Consider the following 18668-nt stretch of genomic DNA (forward strand, 5'->3'; position numbering starts at 1 on the left):
CATGGCATAAGCAGCTCTGGATATGTGAGAATTATCATTTTCTACAGATTATATAGCATGGGGTACCATGTTGAGTACAAGAAGGTTCATTCCTGAAAGTAATGTAGTAGATGTAAAACATGAAGCTTCAAGGATTGTTGTCCCATATCAGGAGTGTAAGGTAGAACATGTATCAGTATCCAAGGGCTGCTGTACATTTGTAGGAGTTGATACTCTCATAAATGGCAAATATACTGCTTCCAGGAGTGAATGGTTTATAGATGAATTCATTTAAAACTTCTTGGTGTCTTTCTCCATTTTTTATTTATTAGATTTTTTAAAAAAATAACAATCCAAGTTCCCACTCTCTCCCCTCCTTCTATTCTTTCCATACACCCTCCCACCCAACTACTATCCAATCCTCAGAGAGGGTAAGTCACATTGCTTTGTGGAAAGTTCAAAGCCCTCTCTACTATATCTTGGCTGATCCAGGTAAACATCCAAAGAAAATAGAATCCCAAAAGTCATTACATGCAGTAGAAATAAATCCTGGTGCCACTGATAGTGACATCTCAGTCTGCCGCAGCCATGTAACTGTCAACAACATTCAGAAGGACTAGTTTGGTACTGTGCATGTTCCTTCCCAATCTGGCTGGGGTTGGTGAGCTCCCATTAGTTCAGGTAAACTGTTCCTGTGGGTGTGTCCATTATGGTCTAGACTTCTTTGCTCATATTCTCATTCTTCCCACTCTTCAACTGGACTTAAAAGCTCAGTACAGTGTTCCGATCTGCCTCTGTTTCCATCAGTTGCTGGATGAAGCTCCTATGATGATATTTAGGATATTCATTTATCTGACTACAGGGCAAGTCAAGATCAGGCCTCCTCTTCTCTATTGCTAAGGGTCTTAGCTGGGGTCATTCTTGTGGATTTCTGGGAATTACTCTAGATCCTGGTTTCTTCTAAACCTATAATTCCTCTCTCGATCAAGGTATCTCTTTCCTTGCTATCATATTTGTCCTTCCTCCATCTCGACTATCTCATTCCCTCAAGTTCTCCTCACACCTCCACTTCTCCCCTCCTCTTCCTCTTCCACTCTCCATATTTGACAATAACTTTAAGTTTTTGGAGAAAGAAATTGAAGAAGATACCAAAAATAGAAAGATCACCTGTGTTCATGGATAGGTAGGATCAACATAGTAAAAATGGCAATACTACGAAAAGCAATCTATTGATTCAATGACAGATTCAATTCACAAATCTTAAAGAACAATAATCAACTTCATATAGAAAAACAAAAAGCTCAAGATAGCTAAAACAATCCTGTACAATAAAGGAACTTCCAGAATCATCACCATCCCTGACATCAAGCTCTATAACAGAGCTACAGTAATGAAAACAGCTTGGTATTGGCATAAAAAAGAGAGGTTGGCCAATGGAATTGAATCGAAGACTCGGATAATAATCCACACACCTATAAACACCTGATTTTTGACAACGAAGCTTCTCATTGTTGTTTGAGACACTGTGATTCAGAGAACAAGCTAAACATGTTAAATGTACAGAAGAATAAACATGTCAGCCAATTGTTTTGTAAGAGCCTTGGTAGAGAAAATGAGTTAGGATGTTCTATTTACCTGTTTTGGTGGGATCGTGAATGGGTACAATTGCTTGCCTATCTTATGCTTAGGGTTTTCTTTCAAGCAATCCATTAAGCATGAAGCCACGCACTTTTGTAGAGGCAAACATGCAGAAAAAGACTATAGAGGATACTCTAATGGTAACAGAAGAGTGAGCTTATTTAGAAGTCATTTTACAAGGGGTTCTACTGAGTAAAACACACAGAACAGATTTCCCACATACTTCTCATGTTTAGGCTGTATGCAGAGCAAGGCAATAGGATTTTAGAGCAGGGAGATCTAAGATACAGGGGCTATGGGCAAGGGGGCCAGCTATGTCACAGGACATCTACAGATGATCTATGCAGGAGGATATAGTGATAAAGGGAATATATGAACAGGGTTGTTTTATTCTGGTAAGAATGCAATCATGTGCTAACTGTGAATTTCACCAAGTCAGATGCAGAGATTCTGAGAAGCCGGTCATCTGCCATCCAGCATGACAAGAAGCTTCTAGGAGCCGCCTGCTAACTTTCCCCATGCCATGGGAAGTTCTCTGTGGTTCAGAGTTGTTTTCTGAGTCAAGACTATAGGTACCTGTGCTCAGTTTCCTTTTATCAGACCATTATTTCATTCTTGAGAGTATGAGACATGTATGTAACATTTATTGATCAAACACCAGCTCTCCCTTCCCATCCATTTTCCCCACTATTCTATCCTGTTTTTCACTCCTAACTTCAGAAATGCATTTTTGAAATCCCTTGAGTTCACTTACACATATTGCCATTATGTGGGGGGTATAAATACATCTGCTAGGATATGCCTACCCCTCTCAAGTCTGGAACTATGACTCTTCCTCCCCAGGAGCCATCATCTACCAATACCTCCTCAGGTAGGCATGGGACTTCACGTGCCCCCTTATCCATTCTTGGATTATGGATTGGTTAAACTTGTGTATATCTTCTGAATCCAGCCACACCCACTGTGATTCATATGTGCAATGGTTCTGGATGTCCAGAGAATAATGTTCTGCACCAGCCATCTACTACTTCTGCCCCTTACACTTATGATGTACAATCTCGCCATGTCCTTCCACACTTTGGTCCTTTCTGGAACATGCCAGTGGAATGGCTGGTTTCACTTTGCCAGGTTTTTTGGCTTTCCCAAAATAGAACCAAATAAGGTTACTACTTCTCATGAAACTCTCCCAAACTGGTAGTCAAAGTGTTTATGCCTTATTGCAAATATACTATAAAACTTTGGCATAGAGTTTAAGTTGGCGAATTTTATACAAATGATAACATCAACATTGTTACAAAAATCTTTGATCTCTACTATGGGAGAAATTATTATCAACTTTGTAAATTAATATGCATTCAATTATGTTGACAGGGAAATTCAGAGAACAGCCACATGATTCCTCTCACTAAAATGTTTTGTGGAACATTTTGGACTATTCTAGAATCTATGTAGCATAGATAATTGAACACACAGTCATCACCTCCTGGCTTACTGAAAACACTTCATCATAAAAGAGGCTTTAAACATACTCATGTAAAAAGATAGCAATTAAATTAGCCTTCCCTCTTTTGTCCTTCTACATATTGATGGTGGTTCAATAACAGGTTTGAGCAATGCAAGTTATATTTTAACTTCTTGGCTAATTCCTTTGTAGTTAAAAGCACAAATAGTGACAGAAAGGGGCACACTGTGAACAGAGGACTTTGATTCTCCAGGATGCCTGTGAAGTGGATGTCTGCTCTGCTGCTCCTGCAGATGACTTGCTACTTCAGATCTGGGAGCTGTGGGAAGGTGTTGGTATGGCCAATGGAATACAGTCACTGGATGAATCTGAAGATAATTCTGGATGAACTTGTACAACGAGGACATGAAGTGACAGTTCTGAGACCTTCATCTTCTGTCTTTCTTGATCCCAAAAAAGCATCTGGTCTTAAATATGAGACATTTCCTACAACCACCAATAATGACAAAGTAGAAAAGTTTTTTACTGAATGGGTCAATAGGTGGATATATGATGTTCCAAAAGATTCATGTTGGAGATATTACCCATCATTTAACATACTATTTGGGCAATATTCTGATTTTACTTTAAACCTTTGTAGAAAAGTAGTCTCAAACAAACAAGTTATGGCAAAACTACAGGAATCAAAGTTTGATGTTGTTTTTTCAGATGCTATTGGTCCCTGTGGTGAGCTGATAGCTGAGGTACTCGAAGTACCCTTTATGTATAGTCTTCGCTTTGATAATGGCTATGGATTAGAAAAGTTTAGTGCAGGACTTTCATTCCCTCCTTCTTATGTCCCTATAATTACGTCAAAGTTAAGTGGTCAAATGTCCTTCATGGAGAGAGTAGAAAATATGATATGTTTGTTTTATTTTGACTTTTTGTTTGAGTCATTTCCTGCTAAGGATTGGGATCCATTTTTCAGTGAAATTTTAGGTAAGTTGTATTTTTCATCACAAGGGTGAGGGCCTAAATAGCATTGCTCTGAAAAGTATTCTTAGGTACAAATACATCTTTCTTGCTGAAATTATTAAATGAAATATTAATATTGTGTAACAATATCACTACAGCATCATTTCCAAACCTTCATTTTAAAGACTACTGAAGTTTGCATCCAAACACGTTTGTTCTGTATTGTTGCCAGTCATGGTCTCTGGTTTAAATAAGTTAAGTCCCAATGAAGCAAGAGCAAAAATTCCTATTCTCAAACTTTCTGAGAACATTCCAGATAGTATTTGTAAATATTTTTACAAAGAAATACATCTTATTGCACTACTAATACAAACAAAAAGTAGAGACATATGCACGAAATTCTTACAGGCATAACCCACATAATGCTCTTAGAAAACCAAGAGTCAAGGAAAAGCCTGATTGTTGTAGAAACTAACATGATTCCTGTAAAACTTGTGTCCATAAGTATGCTGGAATAGCTTGTCCCTAGATATAGAGTGTTCTTTCATTTTTGCATGTGTTTTCTGGTGCTTCAAAGAACAAGGTGCATAGCAGTACATAGGGACATTATGGCTTCTATAATGAATAGAACAAGCATTTCATCTCAGCTCACCTTTAACATACATATATTTTATAAACCAAGGATAAATTACACTTCAATTGCATTTATGAAAAATTTAATGCATTTGTTTAATGAATGTTTACTTTGCTTCTTTGAGTAAAATTATTCCAATATTTTCAGACAATATTATTTTATTCACGTGACAACACTTTCATGATCATTGTACTCTTCCACCCACAACTCTCATTTCTCCTTTTAGGAAGACCTACTACTATGGTTGACACAATGAAGAAAGCAGAAATGTGGCTTATTCGCTCCTACTGGGATTTAGAGTTTCCTCGCCCAAAATTACCAAACATTGAGTTTGTTGGAGGACTGCATTGCAAACCTGCTAAACCCTTGCCTGAGGTAAATGAATCCTTTTGGTTTAGTTTTGTTTGATTTTACTTCATTTCAGTTAAAAATGGTTCTACATCATTTTTTTTTTTTTGGATTTTCGAGACAGGGTTTATTTGTGGCTTTTTTGGTTCCTGTCCTGGAACTAGCTCTTGTAGACCAGGCTGGCCTCGAACTCACAGAGATCTGCCTGCCTCTGCCTCCCAAGTACTGAGATTAATGTCGTACGCCACCACCGCCCGACTCTACATCATTTTTTTTTAGTTTTATTCCAGTGAATAAAGAGTGGAGAAAAGAAAATCTTGCCAAAAGATGTTCAAAGTTAAAACAGTAACAAACCTATGCATTTCTTTCATTTATAGACTTACCTGAGAACCTTGGGGAAACATCATTATTCAATGCTATAATAAGGGATGCTTACTCATGCAAAATTTGTTAGTGACTAACACACATCTGTTTTTTTTGTTTTTAAATATATATATATATATATATATATATATATATATATAGCATTGTGTATATATATACACGTAAATATATATATGTGTGTGTGTAGTAAAATTTGTAAGTATACCATTTGTAAGTACATGATGCAGCTTAAAATTTTTCATAAGATAATACTTGGTGTATTTGTTGCTCAACTATATGAATATACATAGTGCAGATTCCCATGAGTACAGGGTGATTAAGACAACAATGATTGTCTTATGTGTGCTTCATCAGTGACACTTATTTTCCTATAATGCTTCATTTCTCTTCTCTTTTAGTAGCAATTTGAATAGCATTTCTGCTATCGATTTTCAATAATAAAATTATTTCTGTATCCACAGGAAATGGAAGAGTTTGCACAGAGCTCTGGGGAACATGGTGTTGTGGTGTTTTCTCTGGGATCAATGATCAAAAACACAACACAAGAAAGGGCTAACACAATTGCATCAGCTCTTGCACAGATTCCACAAAAGGTAAAATGAGGTCCCCATGGGAGGCAATTATCTACTTAGTTTACTAAAGTCTGGAAAGGGGTGACACTGGAAGGTCCCTTTATATAAAACCAAGTATTATGATTGCCTTTAGTCGGGTTATAAACAAAGTTAAAGATGGCAGATTCTACAGAATGTGTTTTGATGACAATAACAGTGACATAAACATCGTGATCACAGGGAAGCGTGATGAGTGAGTGCAAATCTAAACTTCTCTAGTCTTATGATACTGGGAGCAAAACTACACAAGAAAAACGAAATTATCAGTGGTCATTTAAACTTTTTTCTTGAGCCTTGTTTGCATCTAGACATTCAGGGAAAAATGAAGTTTTATGTAAAAACTTTATTGGCAGATACTGAAAAATGTTTGCAGTACATTAGTAGACTTCTAGACCTGCTGTAGCCATCTTGACTTCCCAGGTTTCCCTTCTCTCTTTATGAGAATGCCGGACTAGGTTTCATTAGTTACCACTCAGAAGACTTTTCAAAGAAAGGGAGAAAACAGCTCACCATCTCAGTGCTTTTTTAACATGTTCATTGATAAAAAAGAAAGGAAGGATCAGCCATTCTTGAATCTGCTAAACCTAAAACAGGACGATGTAAAGTGTCTATGGCACTTTGTCTCTAACCCAGAAGAGTAAAGTGTGTCTCATTTAGGAAGAAAAGGGAACTAAGAGATAATCCAGTAGAAACAGGACTGATGCCAGAAAAGGTCCAGCTGACTCTCTTCATAGGGTATATGAAGATAACTTACCACATCTGAACTTTAATCTGGAGTATGTAGGAACTAGATTTTAGCTTCCCATCCCATGAAATCTCCCTGTAATAATTCATACTGGTTTTCCCTGAGATCCTGAAGAAAAGTTTAAATTTATTGTGGCAAACAGCTATTGAACATGTAGGTGAAGTTCGCATTTACAAGGGTGGTTTAGGATTTCTAACATGAGCACCATTTTGTGCTGTGCCCGTGGAACTGCTTGGCATTTCACACAGTGCATTAACCCTGAAGTGCTTTGCCATCTATCATATGGGTCAGATGCAGCACCATTAGGATATTGAATGCTTTCTACAGCTACTGGCACTTATGATCAGCACAGCAGGTTCCTTTCCCGTATGAAAGGAATATCCAGAATAAGCAACAGTGATATGACTCCTGTGATGAAGTGTTCTGCACTCCCTGTAATTCCTAAGTAAAACCAGTGCCTCAACCAAAAATGAGCAATATGAGACTTAATATTTTATTCATTCAAGAAATTATGTCAGTAATTTCCTGCGGTTGTTACTTCTGTGGTGGAAGCAGCACCTTCTCAACACGCAGAAAGTTGCAATCAACCATGGGAGCTTTATGCCAGTAACCAAGTTACTGGTAGTTAGTGAACAACCTAAACACATACACTCTGTGAGATTATGGCCAGGATGGAATTGACTGAGAACTCCATTCTCTGATTATCCATGGTGGTACCTTTTCCAAAAAACTAGTAAACAGAGAAAATTGTAATATGGAATATTTGCTGAAAATAATTAATGAATAACAAAAATAAGTGTCAAACTCTATTAAAATAACATAGGACAAATGAATATAAGTAAGATCTGTGGTTGTTTTAAACAGGCATAAAACTAAGAATGGAAAATTAGAAGAATTATAGTAAATACACATAAAGTTTAATTATTCTTCCTTGCAGCTAATTTATAAACAAAAACTTTTCTTAAATATATTCATGTTTCATTAACTCTCTCATGTGTGCACATCGAAAATCATGATGCCATTAGACCTGATTAAATGTAAAAAGAAACATAGATGCTGCTCCATACTCTGACTTATGTTTTGATAGTTCTTATTGTCTAATGTCTCTTTACCTTTTTTCCACACCAGAGATAAGAATGGCATTTAGCTAATCACTGCCTAATTTCTAAAATATTATATTTTCAGTTTTAAAATTTAACAAATTATGTCTAACCTCCAACAGGTGTTTTGGAGATATGATGGTATGAAACCAGATACCTTAGGTCCCAATACCAGGATTTTCAAGTGGATCCCCCAGAATGACCTTCTAGGTGAGACTCTGGGAAGCAAGCACTGAAATAAGTCACACGCTGAAATTCGATAGGAAGCAAACTGATTTGTTTTAGAAAAATCAAAAATAAAACCAATTTTTAAATATGTTTTGCTTGAAAGAGATTGAAATGTGAGCTGGCATTTGTATTCCAGGAACAAAATATGCATTGTAAAGAAGCTGCCTCTCACAGGAAGCATTCTCTTCTTACCTTGCCTTCTACATATTCAATTTTATACCTGTTACCTTTTCTAAAGCAGGAATTTTTCAAAAATCATAAGAAACATTAATGACTAATGACATATTACCCATCACAAAAAGTTCACACGGTTTATCATGCAACAATACCACAATCTATTTTTATTTTTTCGAGACCGTGTTTCTCTGTAACTTTGGAGCCAGTCCTGGAAGTAGCTCTTGTAGACCAGGCTGTCACAGGGATCCTCCTGCCTCTGGCTCCTGAGTGCTAGGATCAAAGATGTGCATCACCACTGCATAGCTACAATACAGCACTGTGATTGCCATGGTTGTCCTGGCACAATATAATAATCAGGTTGTCATGATTGTGCTGAATGCCCTATAAACCTTGTGTTAGACTTAGTACATGTGTTAGCTATGATTTCCCTTGTGAAATACATAAATTTTGAGAAAATCATATGTAAGTACTATATTTTATCACCATTTTCAGCCTTCTTTCTCCTTTTTGCTCTACCATCTTATCATCTCACTAGGTCCAATTTTTGTTGCTTGTTATTTACACATGTTTAGGGCTGACAATGGAATATTGGATAATAGATCAGGGATGTCATCCTGGAGAAACCTGACTCTTCCCATCTTGACAGCCATTGATTATCTACAGTTTTCCCTATAAGATTAGGACTTTGTGAAATTTTCTCCATCTATGTTGGCAGGTCAACAGGAGATTTCATGATGCAGGTCTTATTTAGGCAATCACACTGGTGAGATTTCTTGGATGCTCCCTTCGCTACCTCTCCCCTTCACTCTTCAACCCACCCCCAAGGTCCACATGCTCCCAATTTACTCAGGAGATCTTATTGTTTATTTATACTTTCTATTTTCCATGTAAATTAAATCTATGTAAGTCTCTCTTAGTGTCCTCATTGTTGTCTAAGTTCTCTGGGATTGTGGTTTGCAGGTTGGTTTTCTTTGCTTTGTGTTTAAAAACCACCTATGAGTGAGTACATGTGATAATTGTTTTTCTGTGCCTGGGTTACCTCACTCAAAATAATGTTTTCTAGCTCTATCCATTTTCCAGCAAAATTCAAGCTGTCGTTATTTTTTCTGCTGTGTAGTACTTCTTTCTGTAAATGTACCATATTTTCCTCATCAATTCTTCATTCGAGGGGCATTTAGGTTGTTTCCAGGTTCTGGCTATGACAAACAAAGCTGCTATTAACATATTGAGCACATGTCCTTGTGGCACAATTGAGCATCCTTTGGATATATACCCAAAAGTTGTATTATTCAATGTTAAAAATACACTGACCCTTTGACCACTTGATTACAGGTTTTTACTTATATCTAAGAGCTCTAATTAGTATATTTTCTGTTGTTCTTCTGATCCTAGGTCATCCAAAAACTAGAGTTTTTGTAACTCATGGTGGAGCCAATGGCATTTATGAGTCAATTCATCATGGGGTCCCCATGGTTGGCATCCCTCTGTTTGCAGAACAATATGATAACATTGCTCACATGGTGGCCAAAGGAGCAGCTGCTTCAGTAGATTTTCATACAATGACAAGTTCAGATTTGCTTAATGCCCTAAAGGAAGTCATTAACAATCCGTCGTGAGTATAAACATATATTTATTTATTTGTGTTGTACTGGAACAAAGAACTTTAAACATGCATGCTGCGCAACTAATCTAACAGTGAGCCTTGTCACTAGCCTATCTATTATAAATAATTTCTCACTAGAGTTCCGGAGAGCAGAAAATAACCTAGACAAAGAAATAATGATAAGTTCAATCATCTGCATTAGTGAGGGAATATCAATGTGTTTCCTCATTATTTTTGTTTTAGACAATGTCTGAGTTTAACTTGACATCCTCCTCTTTCATCATACAAATCTGTAGAATAGAAAGCATGTGCCAACAGCCAAGACCAAAGTACTTTAGAGCTGTTTTAATAAAACAAAAATTGTCAAAGGTTTAATTTTAGAGTAAATACAGATTTGTTCAAGTAAGTACTGAGAGTTGAAGTTGAGTGAAGCAAATGAGCATGGCCACCATTTTTTCTTTTACTTTAAAAAATCACCTCAAAATGGCTTTCTGTAAATCAGTAAGATAAAAATTAATCTCTACTTCCAATTATATTGAATCTTACAAATTTGTGTTTGACAATAATTTGATTCATTGGTGATTTTGAAGGCTTATGACACATACAGAATTGGTCTTCAGTAAACTGTATAAGATCCTTATTACAGGTCTCATCTCCTGGATAACAACTGTATTACTACTTCTGCCTTTGTCTGAAAAGCTTTTACTTTTCTCTGCATTTTTGGCTGCTATTCTCCAGTATATTATAAATAATAAGAAAGGAAGTTGCCTCTATCGCCATTGGTACTCTATTATAATTCAGCATGCTAAACTGTACACTTGACGAGCAATGTCCATATCTAGATTCCTATCCCATACATTATGGTCTATAATCATTTCACCACTTGAATCAAATATATCTTCAATGTTTTAGTGTAAAAATTGAAGAGTCTCAACATTAAAATAATACATAAAGGAAAAGCATGAACAGCAATTGCAAGTATTTACTCTAATTCTTGCTTACAGTAAGAATAATTCACAGTATTCCAAGTGTCAAGAGAATCATACATAGATCTAATCTACATAGGAAGTAGAAAAAGACAAGATCTCCTTAGTAAAATGGGAGCATGTGGAACTTAGGGGAGAGTTGAAGAGGAGGGAAGAAGCAGGAAGCAGAGCAGAGAAAAATGTAAAGCTCAATAAAAATCAATAAAAAAAAAACAATTTCACCTGAATAGAGAAATTTTAATTTTATTATTTCCATTTAAAAGTTTAAAAAGAGAAGGAGAAATTTATTAAAAGACTAAGAATCCACTAAAAGAACAATCACTGCACACCTACATTTATAACCCATAAGCACTAATAAGTGGTCAATACAAATTCCTCATTAAACCCAACTCTGTAACAGCTTTGCCCAGATATGGACCACAGTGAAAATGATGCATCGTTGTGCATCCAAATTGTTCTACTGTTCTGTACCAGCTACACTAGAAATTGCTTCCTTAATTACTCGTGTTTCAAGACCCCAAAGGCTAGCTCCTTTTGACTTTGTTTATTTTGCATTGGGGTCCTAATTGAGTCTGATCTCTTACTTACAAATATTTGTCTTTTCCTAGCATTTCTTGTATATTTAAATTCTGTGTGTTGAAGAAGTTCTAGATAATACATTATTTAAGAAGATCTTTACTGTGATAAACACAGAATTTTCTTTATATTTCATGTAATCATCGTTATGATACACACATATTTATACACATATGGTTTTTCTTTCTGTAAATTAATACCCATCATATTTTCCTTTAGCTATAAAAAGAATGTGATGTGGTTATCAACCATTCACCATGACCAGCCCATGAAGCCCCTGGACAGAGCCGTCTTCTGGGTTGAGTATGTCATGCGCCACAAAGGGGCCAAGCACCTGAAGCCTCTTGCCTTTAACCTCACCTGGTACCAGTACTACTCTCTGGATGTGATTGGATTCCTCCTGGCCTGTGTGGCAGCTACGATTTTCCTCACTATAAAATGTTGCTTGTTTGTTTACCGATTCTTTGTAAAGAAGCAAAAGAATAAAAAGGAATAGTACTCTTTAAGAAAGAAGACAAGACTATTTCATTCAATTCTAGCCCTATATATACCTAAATTTCTTAAGCACTCCCAGATGAACTGGGCAAGTACAGTAGAGGCTTCTAGAACTATATGTTGATCTTTCCAGTGTGACCACATCAAATAAAGTTTTTTTTTCTTCTCTCACCATTACTGTTCTCTTTCGTTGGCTTATATAGGATGGGTAGTTAAGTTTATATTTTTAAGACAGAAGGGATCCAGGCTTTGTCCCTAACCACTTTTGCAGCAGTTTCTGAAACTCAATGAAATTAAAAAGTGCTGCAGTTGAAATCATAAAAAAATATACTTTCAATACTTAATGGGTTTTATAGAAACTTGAGGATAAGAAACTAACAAATTAAGACACAGTAATTGAATATATAAATGGATGCTCCAGAAAGAAAGATACAGAAGAACAGAAAGATACAGATGATAAGGTTGATAAGACTCAGTGGGTATTATATATACATGCATTAAACCACAATAATTATAAAAAAATGTTTATGAATCCCAGATGGATTGAGAGTAGGGAAAAAAGTTTGGAGTAGGAAGAGGAAGAGCTGGAGATGATCCCACACACTATGTACATAAATAAAGTTTCAATAAAATTACCTGAAAACAAATAGAAAAAAATTAACTGAAGAATTTTGATTCAAGAATTTGTTATATTTTATTGCATTTTTAAAATAATGTGTAATCACATATTTTCTGTTACTCTTCTCCCACAAAGTCCTTCTATAGAACCCTCCATTCTCTTCTTCAAATTCATGGCCTCTTTATCACTAAGTGTGTGTGTGTGTGTGTGTGTGTCTGTGTGTGTGTGTGTTTGTGCATGTGTATGTGTGTATACATATTCCTAAATATAACCAGCTCAGTCCATAAAATGCTTATCTATGTTTTCAGGATTACCCGTCTGGCACTGGGCAACCAATTGGTATGCTCTTCCTTGGAAATACCACCCTCTCCAACTCTCAGTTTTCTTGACTTCCCTATACTTCTTTATGTTGAATGTTGACTTTTCTCTACCCACTGTGGCATTTCTATGGGTATCCTTGTTCAGCTCACATTTGAGAAGTCATGTCGGTCAAACTTTATGGGAGTATCTTCTGATATTTCTAGTTGACAAAATCTCATAGCAAACTCCCTTCCCCACATGTAATACTGTTTAGGCTTTAAGGGATAGAGTGTTAAAATCTTAAAAATTTGCCATATCTTCAAATACCTGAAGCCATTACTTCATAACTGAGAATACTTTACAAAATAAATGGAGTACAATAAAACTAAATAAAAAGAACCTCTTTCTGTGTGAAAAGGTACATTTTAATAACTCAAGAAAGATTCAAGTATCACTCTTTATAAATCAAAAGAACATTCAGGTAAGCAAATAATATTTAAAAAATAATTGATGCTAGAATTCATAACAATAATACCATGGAAAAAGCAGACAATGTTGACTTATTTATATTATGTACTGATAAATACATATACATGCATACATAGGATCTTAATTGCCTTGAATTTCCCATGCCATCATCTTTTATGATCTAAGGTAAAGTGTAGCTGTGATTTTATGTTATGTACTATTACATGGTCTGACCTAAAGTATATACATGTGTCATGACAGTAAATGCTGGAAACCACAAATAGGTTGAAAGAAACCAAACAAAGCAAACATCCACCATAAATGCTAGAGTGAAGTATTCAGATAATGCTCAACAGTGTTTACATGTTATATGGGGTCAGTTGGAGAAAGAAGACACATCGACACACACACACACACACAAACACACACACACATACACACGTCCAACTATGGAGACAGATTCACAAGAGAACATTCAGATAGTCACAGTATTTCATGACATATGATAAAGCAATTCTTACATTTATTAGAATTTTGAAGTCTTTACACAGAAAGCAATATATATAAAGCAATGTGTATATAAATATATATCTATATGTCTGGATTATGTATACTATCATGTATTCTATTAATTTTGTGACTGCAGTGAAACATTTGAATCTGGGGACTGCTAAGCTATATATATATTAAAGGTATCCTGACTTCAAAATTTGAGTCTACAGTTATATTGCTTTGGAAAAGAGGTTCTGCTTTTGTTTCCACAGAGAATAAGAACCTGTGTGTTATTTCCAGACTTATGTGGTTTAACGGACCAAGACCACCAGAACAGTCTCCATGAACTCCCAAAAATACTTTGCTCAAGAAAAGGAGTAAGTAGTTAGGAAATAACTATGCCAAAATTCCCAAATATTGTTCAGAAATGTTTTTTATCTAAACAGGAATATGCTATAGAGATGACACCTTTGCATTGGTATAGGTCTTCATTTATTGATACAAATTTAATGTCAATTTTTGTATTATAGATTTCTATTCTTGCTTAAGATATGTATAAAGAGCTCATTTAAAACTTTAATGTTAAATTAAATTAAAAATTGCAGATTAATTGTGACCTATAATAGTCATTTGTAGTCATGTTAGTTAGATTTTCTAGATGTATAGACATATTTTTCAGATGGATAGGTATTCTTCAAACCTTTCAAAGACTAACAGAATATGGCAGTGAAAATTTATAAGAACTTAGGACTTTTCATGACAATGAGACACATGTGGTCCTAGCAGCACCAATTACTTCAGGGGGATGCTGGGCATTGAAAAGGCTCCTTATGGAGTTTGTTAGCCATTTGGGCAAGAAACTGCTCTTTCCTGGACTGCTTGATTGTATGCTGTATGAACTGGACATGTAGGACCCACAGAAAAATGATTGCTGAACTTGCCTAAAGGTGAGACCTTCAGGGTTCCTGCTTCATGAAAGAACTGCCAGATGTTTTACAAAAGACATAAGAGCGCTACTGATGAACTTTGCCATTACAAGTTGAAACAGTTCTTCAAACTTCCTGCTTCATGAAAATGTCTGCCAGATACTATAAGCCTGTAGTCTGAATATGGATGCCCCAATGTTACAGAACTTTTGGTGACTATCCAGGCAACAAAATTTCTCTGCCTAATCTAGAGTTTTAGAAGTTGCTTACAGTGCACTTCTTGTTAACTTAGGTAATATTATATCCTTCTGGGGTCTTTGATGGAGTTGAAGAATAGATAGTTATAATTATAGTTTTCCTTAGCTATACTAAAAGATAAATTAGATATGAAACTTTAGATTCAAACAATATTGTATTTGTAATTCTTGCCTGATACCTGCTTTGTTATATGTAATTTTACTATGTTAAAGTTAAAACCTACCCTTTTGTTTAGACAAAAAGGGGGAGATGATGTAGGATTCCCCTCTGTATGTTATGAATGTGTATTATTAGCACTGGTTATTAAAGAAGCTGTTTCAGCCAATTGCTTAGTAGAGTAAAACCAGGAGGGAAATCTGAACACATACATAGAGAAAAAGTAGATGGTGTCTGAGAGATGCCATGTAGCTACAAAAGGAGAAAGATACCAGCAGCCAGGCAAAACCTTACCAGTAGGCCACAACCTCATGTTAATTCAAAAATTTAAAAAATAGGTTAAAATAAGATATAAGAGTTAGCTAGAAATATACATAAGCTATTGGCCAAACAGTAGTATATAGTAATATAGTTTTATGTGATTATTTGGGTCTAAACAGCTGGGAAACAAATACATCATCTCAATCTACACATGAAGATAAATTTTATACACTCTGGAAAACCAATTATATATTAAATTGTTTCAGTTTAAATGCCACACAAAATTAATTTAAAACTGGTTTAGAATATTTTAAATAAGTCATCTATTAAAAGTATTTTAGAATGGAAAATGGTTACTTGTCATATAAAAGGCTAGAAATGATGTAACCTTATTCATTTCTAAAATTTCTAGTCAGCATTAATTTTCTTTTTAACAGTAATACTTAAAAACAGGACTAAAACAGGAACTATAAATTCAAAACAGAATTAAAATAATCACATGCTGAAAGCCTTACTCCATATGGGTTTGATAACATGGGATGGATATGTGAAGTTGGCACCAAGAGAGACTGTGGCCACCTGTTGTTCAAACAGATAGCCTCGGATAGACTAGGCTCTTTATTTATATAGTTTCAATGGTTTATATGACCAGTATTGCTATCTAAGTTTCGGGAAATGGTTACAGTAATTACCGGTTTGTTACTTACTTCTTTCCCCTTGCATCCAACAGCTCTTGCACCAGTAGTTACTACCTTTTTGGTCTATATCTCTACTGTTAGAAGCATAAGCAATCTTGCAAGCTACAAAGAAACTTTTCTAACCCTGTCCACTTACAGGTAGAACAGTGTACCTAGTTGTCAGCATATGTGATTATTGTCTCATGCAGGGTGAGAGACAGTTGTCTCTTCTGGTTAATATTTTCATCTGATAGAGTCTGGGTTCTCATGATCAACTCACCAGTCAAACCTGGATCAATCTTTTCTTCACTTTGTACTACTCTATCTCCTTTGGGGTTCATACCAGGGTTTTTCATTGATGGTGTAGGTAGAAAGTTACACTTAATAGTTGGTACTGTGTGTCCCTTGTTGTATTTCCATAACTTCTTGGGATATTGGCATAGGTAACTGGAAATAATTTTTGTGGTTCTGCTTCATTCCCTGTTCCTTGAATGTTCCCATTAACTCTTAATATAATCTATTTAAGAACATTTTTCAAAAACTGTTGTGGTTAAAAGTATCCTTTCCAGTAGATTCCAGCAAATATACCTTCATGACCTACTGTGACTCTTTCAGAAAGATGGCTATGGCTAGCATCGTGAAAACAGGGAAATCACCTGGTACACATGTTCCCAGAGTCATAACTGGTGTAGGAGGTCCTTCTGTCTATGTGTTGCTTTATTGTTTAATGAATAAGGAACTGATTTGAGCCTATGGCAGGGAAGAACATAACTAGGTGGGAAAAGCTATGCTGTGTGCTGTGAAAAAGAAGGATGAAGTCAGAGAGAAGCCATGTATCTGCTGGAGACTGACATGCTGAAACTTTGCTGGTAGGCCACAACCTCGTGGTGATGCACAGATTACTTGAAATGGGTTAAATTAAGATGTAAGAGTTACCCAATAAGAAGTTAGAGCTAATGGGCCAAGTAGTGTTTTTAATTAATACAGTTTGTATGATTATTTAGGGTCCAAGTTAGCTGGGCAGCTTGGAAGAACAAGAACCCTCCTCCTACACATGCCCAAAATCATGTAGCAAGCTGTCCAGAGTTCTTGCCAACTGGGTCAGGGCCTCCAGAGTCTTAGCACAAAGAGACCCATTCATGCTAATCTCAGGCCTTGTTCCACAAGAAGTCAAATGTCTCCTAACAATCTTGAGTTCATTTTTTTGAGACTATTCAGGTTTATTGCAAAAGGGATAACCCCACACATACATTCACAAGTATATTTAGGAAACTTAGAACTGACAATACTTATACCTCCCAATACCCCCTTCTCTAGGGCCCACCCAGATGATGGATGAAGCTGAGACATCAATGTGAGGGTATACAACTCTTAAGTAAGTGCTTCATGCAATAAGTTATAGATTGAATGTAATATGAGTTAAAGAATGGATAATACAAATGTCCTAAATGGAAGGCTGCTTCCTAATACTCTTTAAGCATAAAATCTATCATTAAGCATATCTAAATTTCCTGTCTGATTTTGGTGTAAGTTTGCTGAGTACCTATCAAAAAATTACCATTTCTTTAAATTTTCCAATTTGGTAAAGTCATAGGGCTTTTTGTTTAATTGCTTGGTTTTTTTTTTTGGAAGGTTGGAGGGGGTTGCATGTATTTATTTTTGTATTTATTTATTTATTTATTTTCTTCTCATACAGTACATCTCAAGCACAGTTTCTCTTCCCTCTACACCTTCCAGTTGGTTTTTAAAGTATATTCTTATGATTCTCTGCATTTTCTCAGTGTCTGTTATGTTACTGAAAGTTTTGATAGGTATAACAGTCTGGGCTGCCAGCTTTGATCTCTTAGATCTGCAGTACATGATTTCAGGCCTTTCTGGCTTTTAGACTATAATCATTGTTATTAATTAATCATTCTCAGATTTCACCTTATAAGACCAAGTATTTGCAGTTAATGATTACCCTTTTATCAACCGCTAAAAGATGTCACTTCTCTGAGTGTGATGCTGAATAGTGTCATCGTGATTCAGCAGTTTGAGAAAAGCCAAGGTTATTCTAACTTCACCAAAGGAGATTCAACAGAAAATTCTCACAGAATGTGAGTGCAGAATATAAACAAAGTATATGAAGGTATCATACATTTAGGATGATGATTATTCAAATTATTAAGTAATGATTTTCACTTAAATCTCTAAAATATTTTTTCAAGTCTTATATTTAGAAAAATAGATGCTGTAGCAGAGGCAGCTAATGCTTGGCCACCAAAGTAGTGGCTTGTAAGTGTACACAGAGAATCACTTCGTCCTTCATTGCTACTGTCTACAAGAAGCCAAAGTTCTCTTATGCTTTGTTCTTTCTGGTCATTGTTAAAAGCAGAAAATCACAGTACAGTATGAATAAATACATTTATACCTCTACCCTTAAAGTCCATCGATCCTTTGGATTCTAAGAAAAACCCACTTTTTAATAATACAATCACAGAATATCCTAGCATGCTAAGAACCAGTAGATATTATCTGTTCTTTATAGAGTTGACTGAGTGTCTTGTTCATTGTTGATTTCCCCTGAGGATGTGTATGTGTTTGCAGATGTG

The 18668-nt window shown here is 35.7% G+C and overlaps 1 protein-coding gene across 1 annotated transcript; it reads left to right on the forward strand.

Annotated features, from left to right (window-relative positions):
• Nucleotides 1–3320: 3320 nt before the first annotated feature.
• Nucleotides 3321–12091, forward strand: LOC142832274 (UDP-glucuronosyltransferase 2B7-like). The gene is made up of 6 exons (XM_075942642.1): nucleotides 3321–4057; nucleotides 4894–5042; nucleotides 5861–5992; nucleotides 7978–8065; nucleotides 9653–9872; nucleotides 11645–12091. Exons 1-6 carry the CDS (start codon nucleotides 3334–3336, stop codon nucleotides 11919–11921), a joined length of 1590 nt encoding a protein of 529 aa, XP_075798757.1. The 5' UTR covers nucleotides 3321–3333; the 3' UTR covers nucleotides 11922–12091.
• The last annotated feature ends 6577 nt before the right edge of the window (nucleotides 12092–18668 follow it).

Source organism: Microtus pennsylvanicus, chromosome 12, assembly GCF_037038515.1.
Source record: "Microtus pennsylvanicus isolate mMicPen1 chromosome 12, mMicPen1.hap1, whole genome shotgun sequence".
In the NCBI taxonomy this organism is placed as follows: Eukaryota; Metazoa; Chordata; class Mammalia; order Rodentia; family Cricetidae; genus Microtus; species Microtus pennsylvanicus.

What these genes read in the sequence shown, in the direction of transcription:
- LOC142832274 (XM_075942642.1), top strand. Translation starts at nt 3,334, where the DNA reads ATGCCTGTGAAGTGGATGTCTGCTCTGCTGCTCCTGCAGATGACTTGC. An exon ending in ATTTTTCAGTGAAATTTTAG is followed by an intron (nt 4,058 to 4,893) that starts GTAAGTTGTATT and finishes TTCTCCTTTTAG; the next exon opens with GAAGACCTACTACTATGGTT. An exon ending in CTGCTAAACCCTTGCCTGAG is followed by an intron (nt 5,043 to 5,860) that starts GTAAATGAATCC and finishes CTGTATCCACAG; the next exon opens with GAAATGGAAGAGTTTGCACA.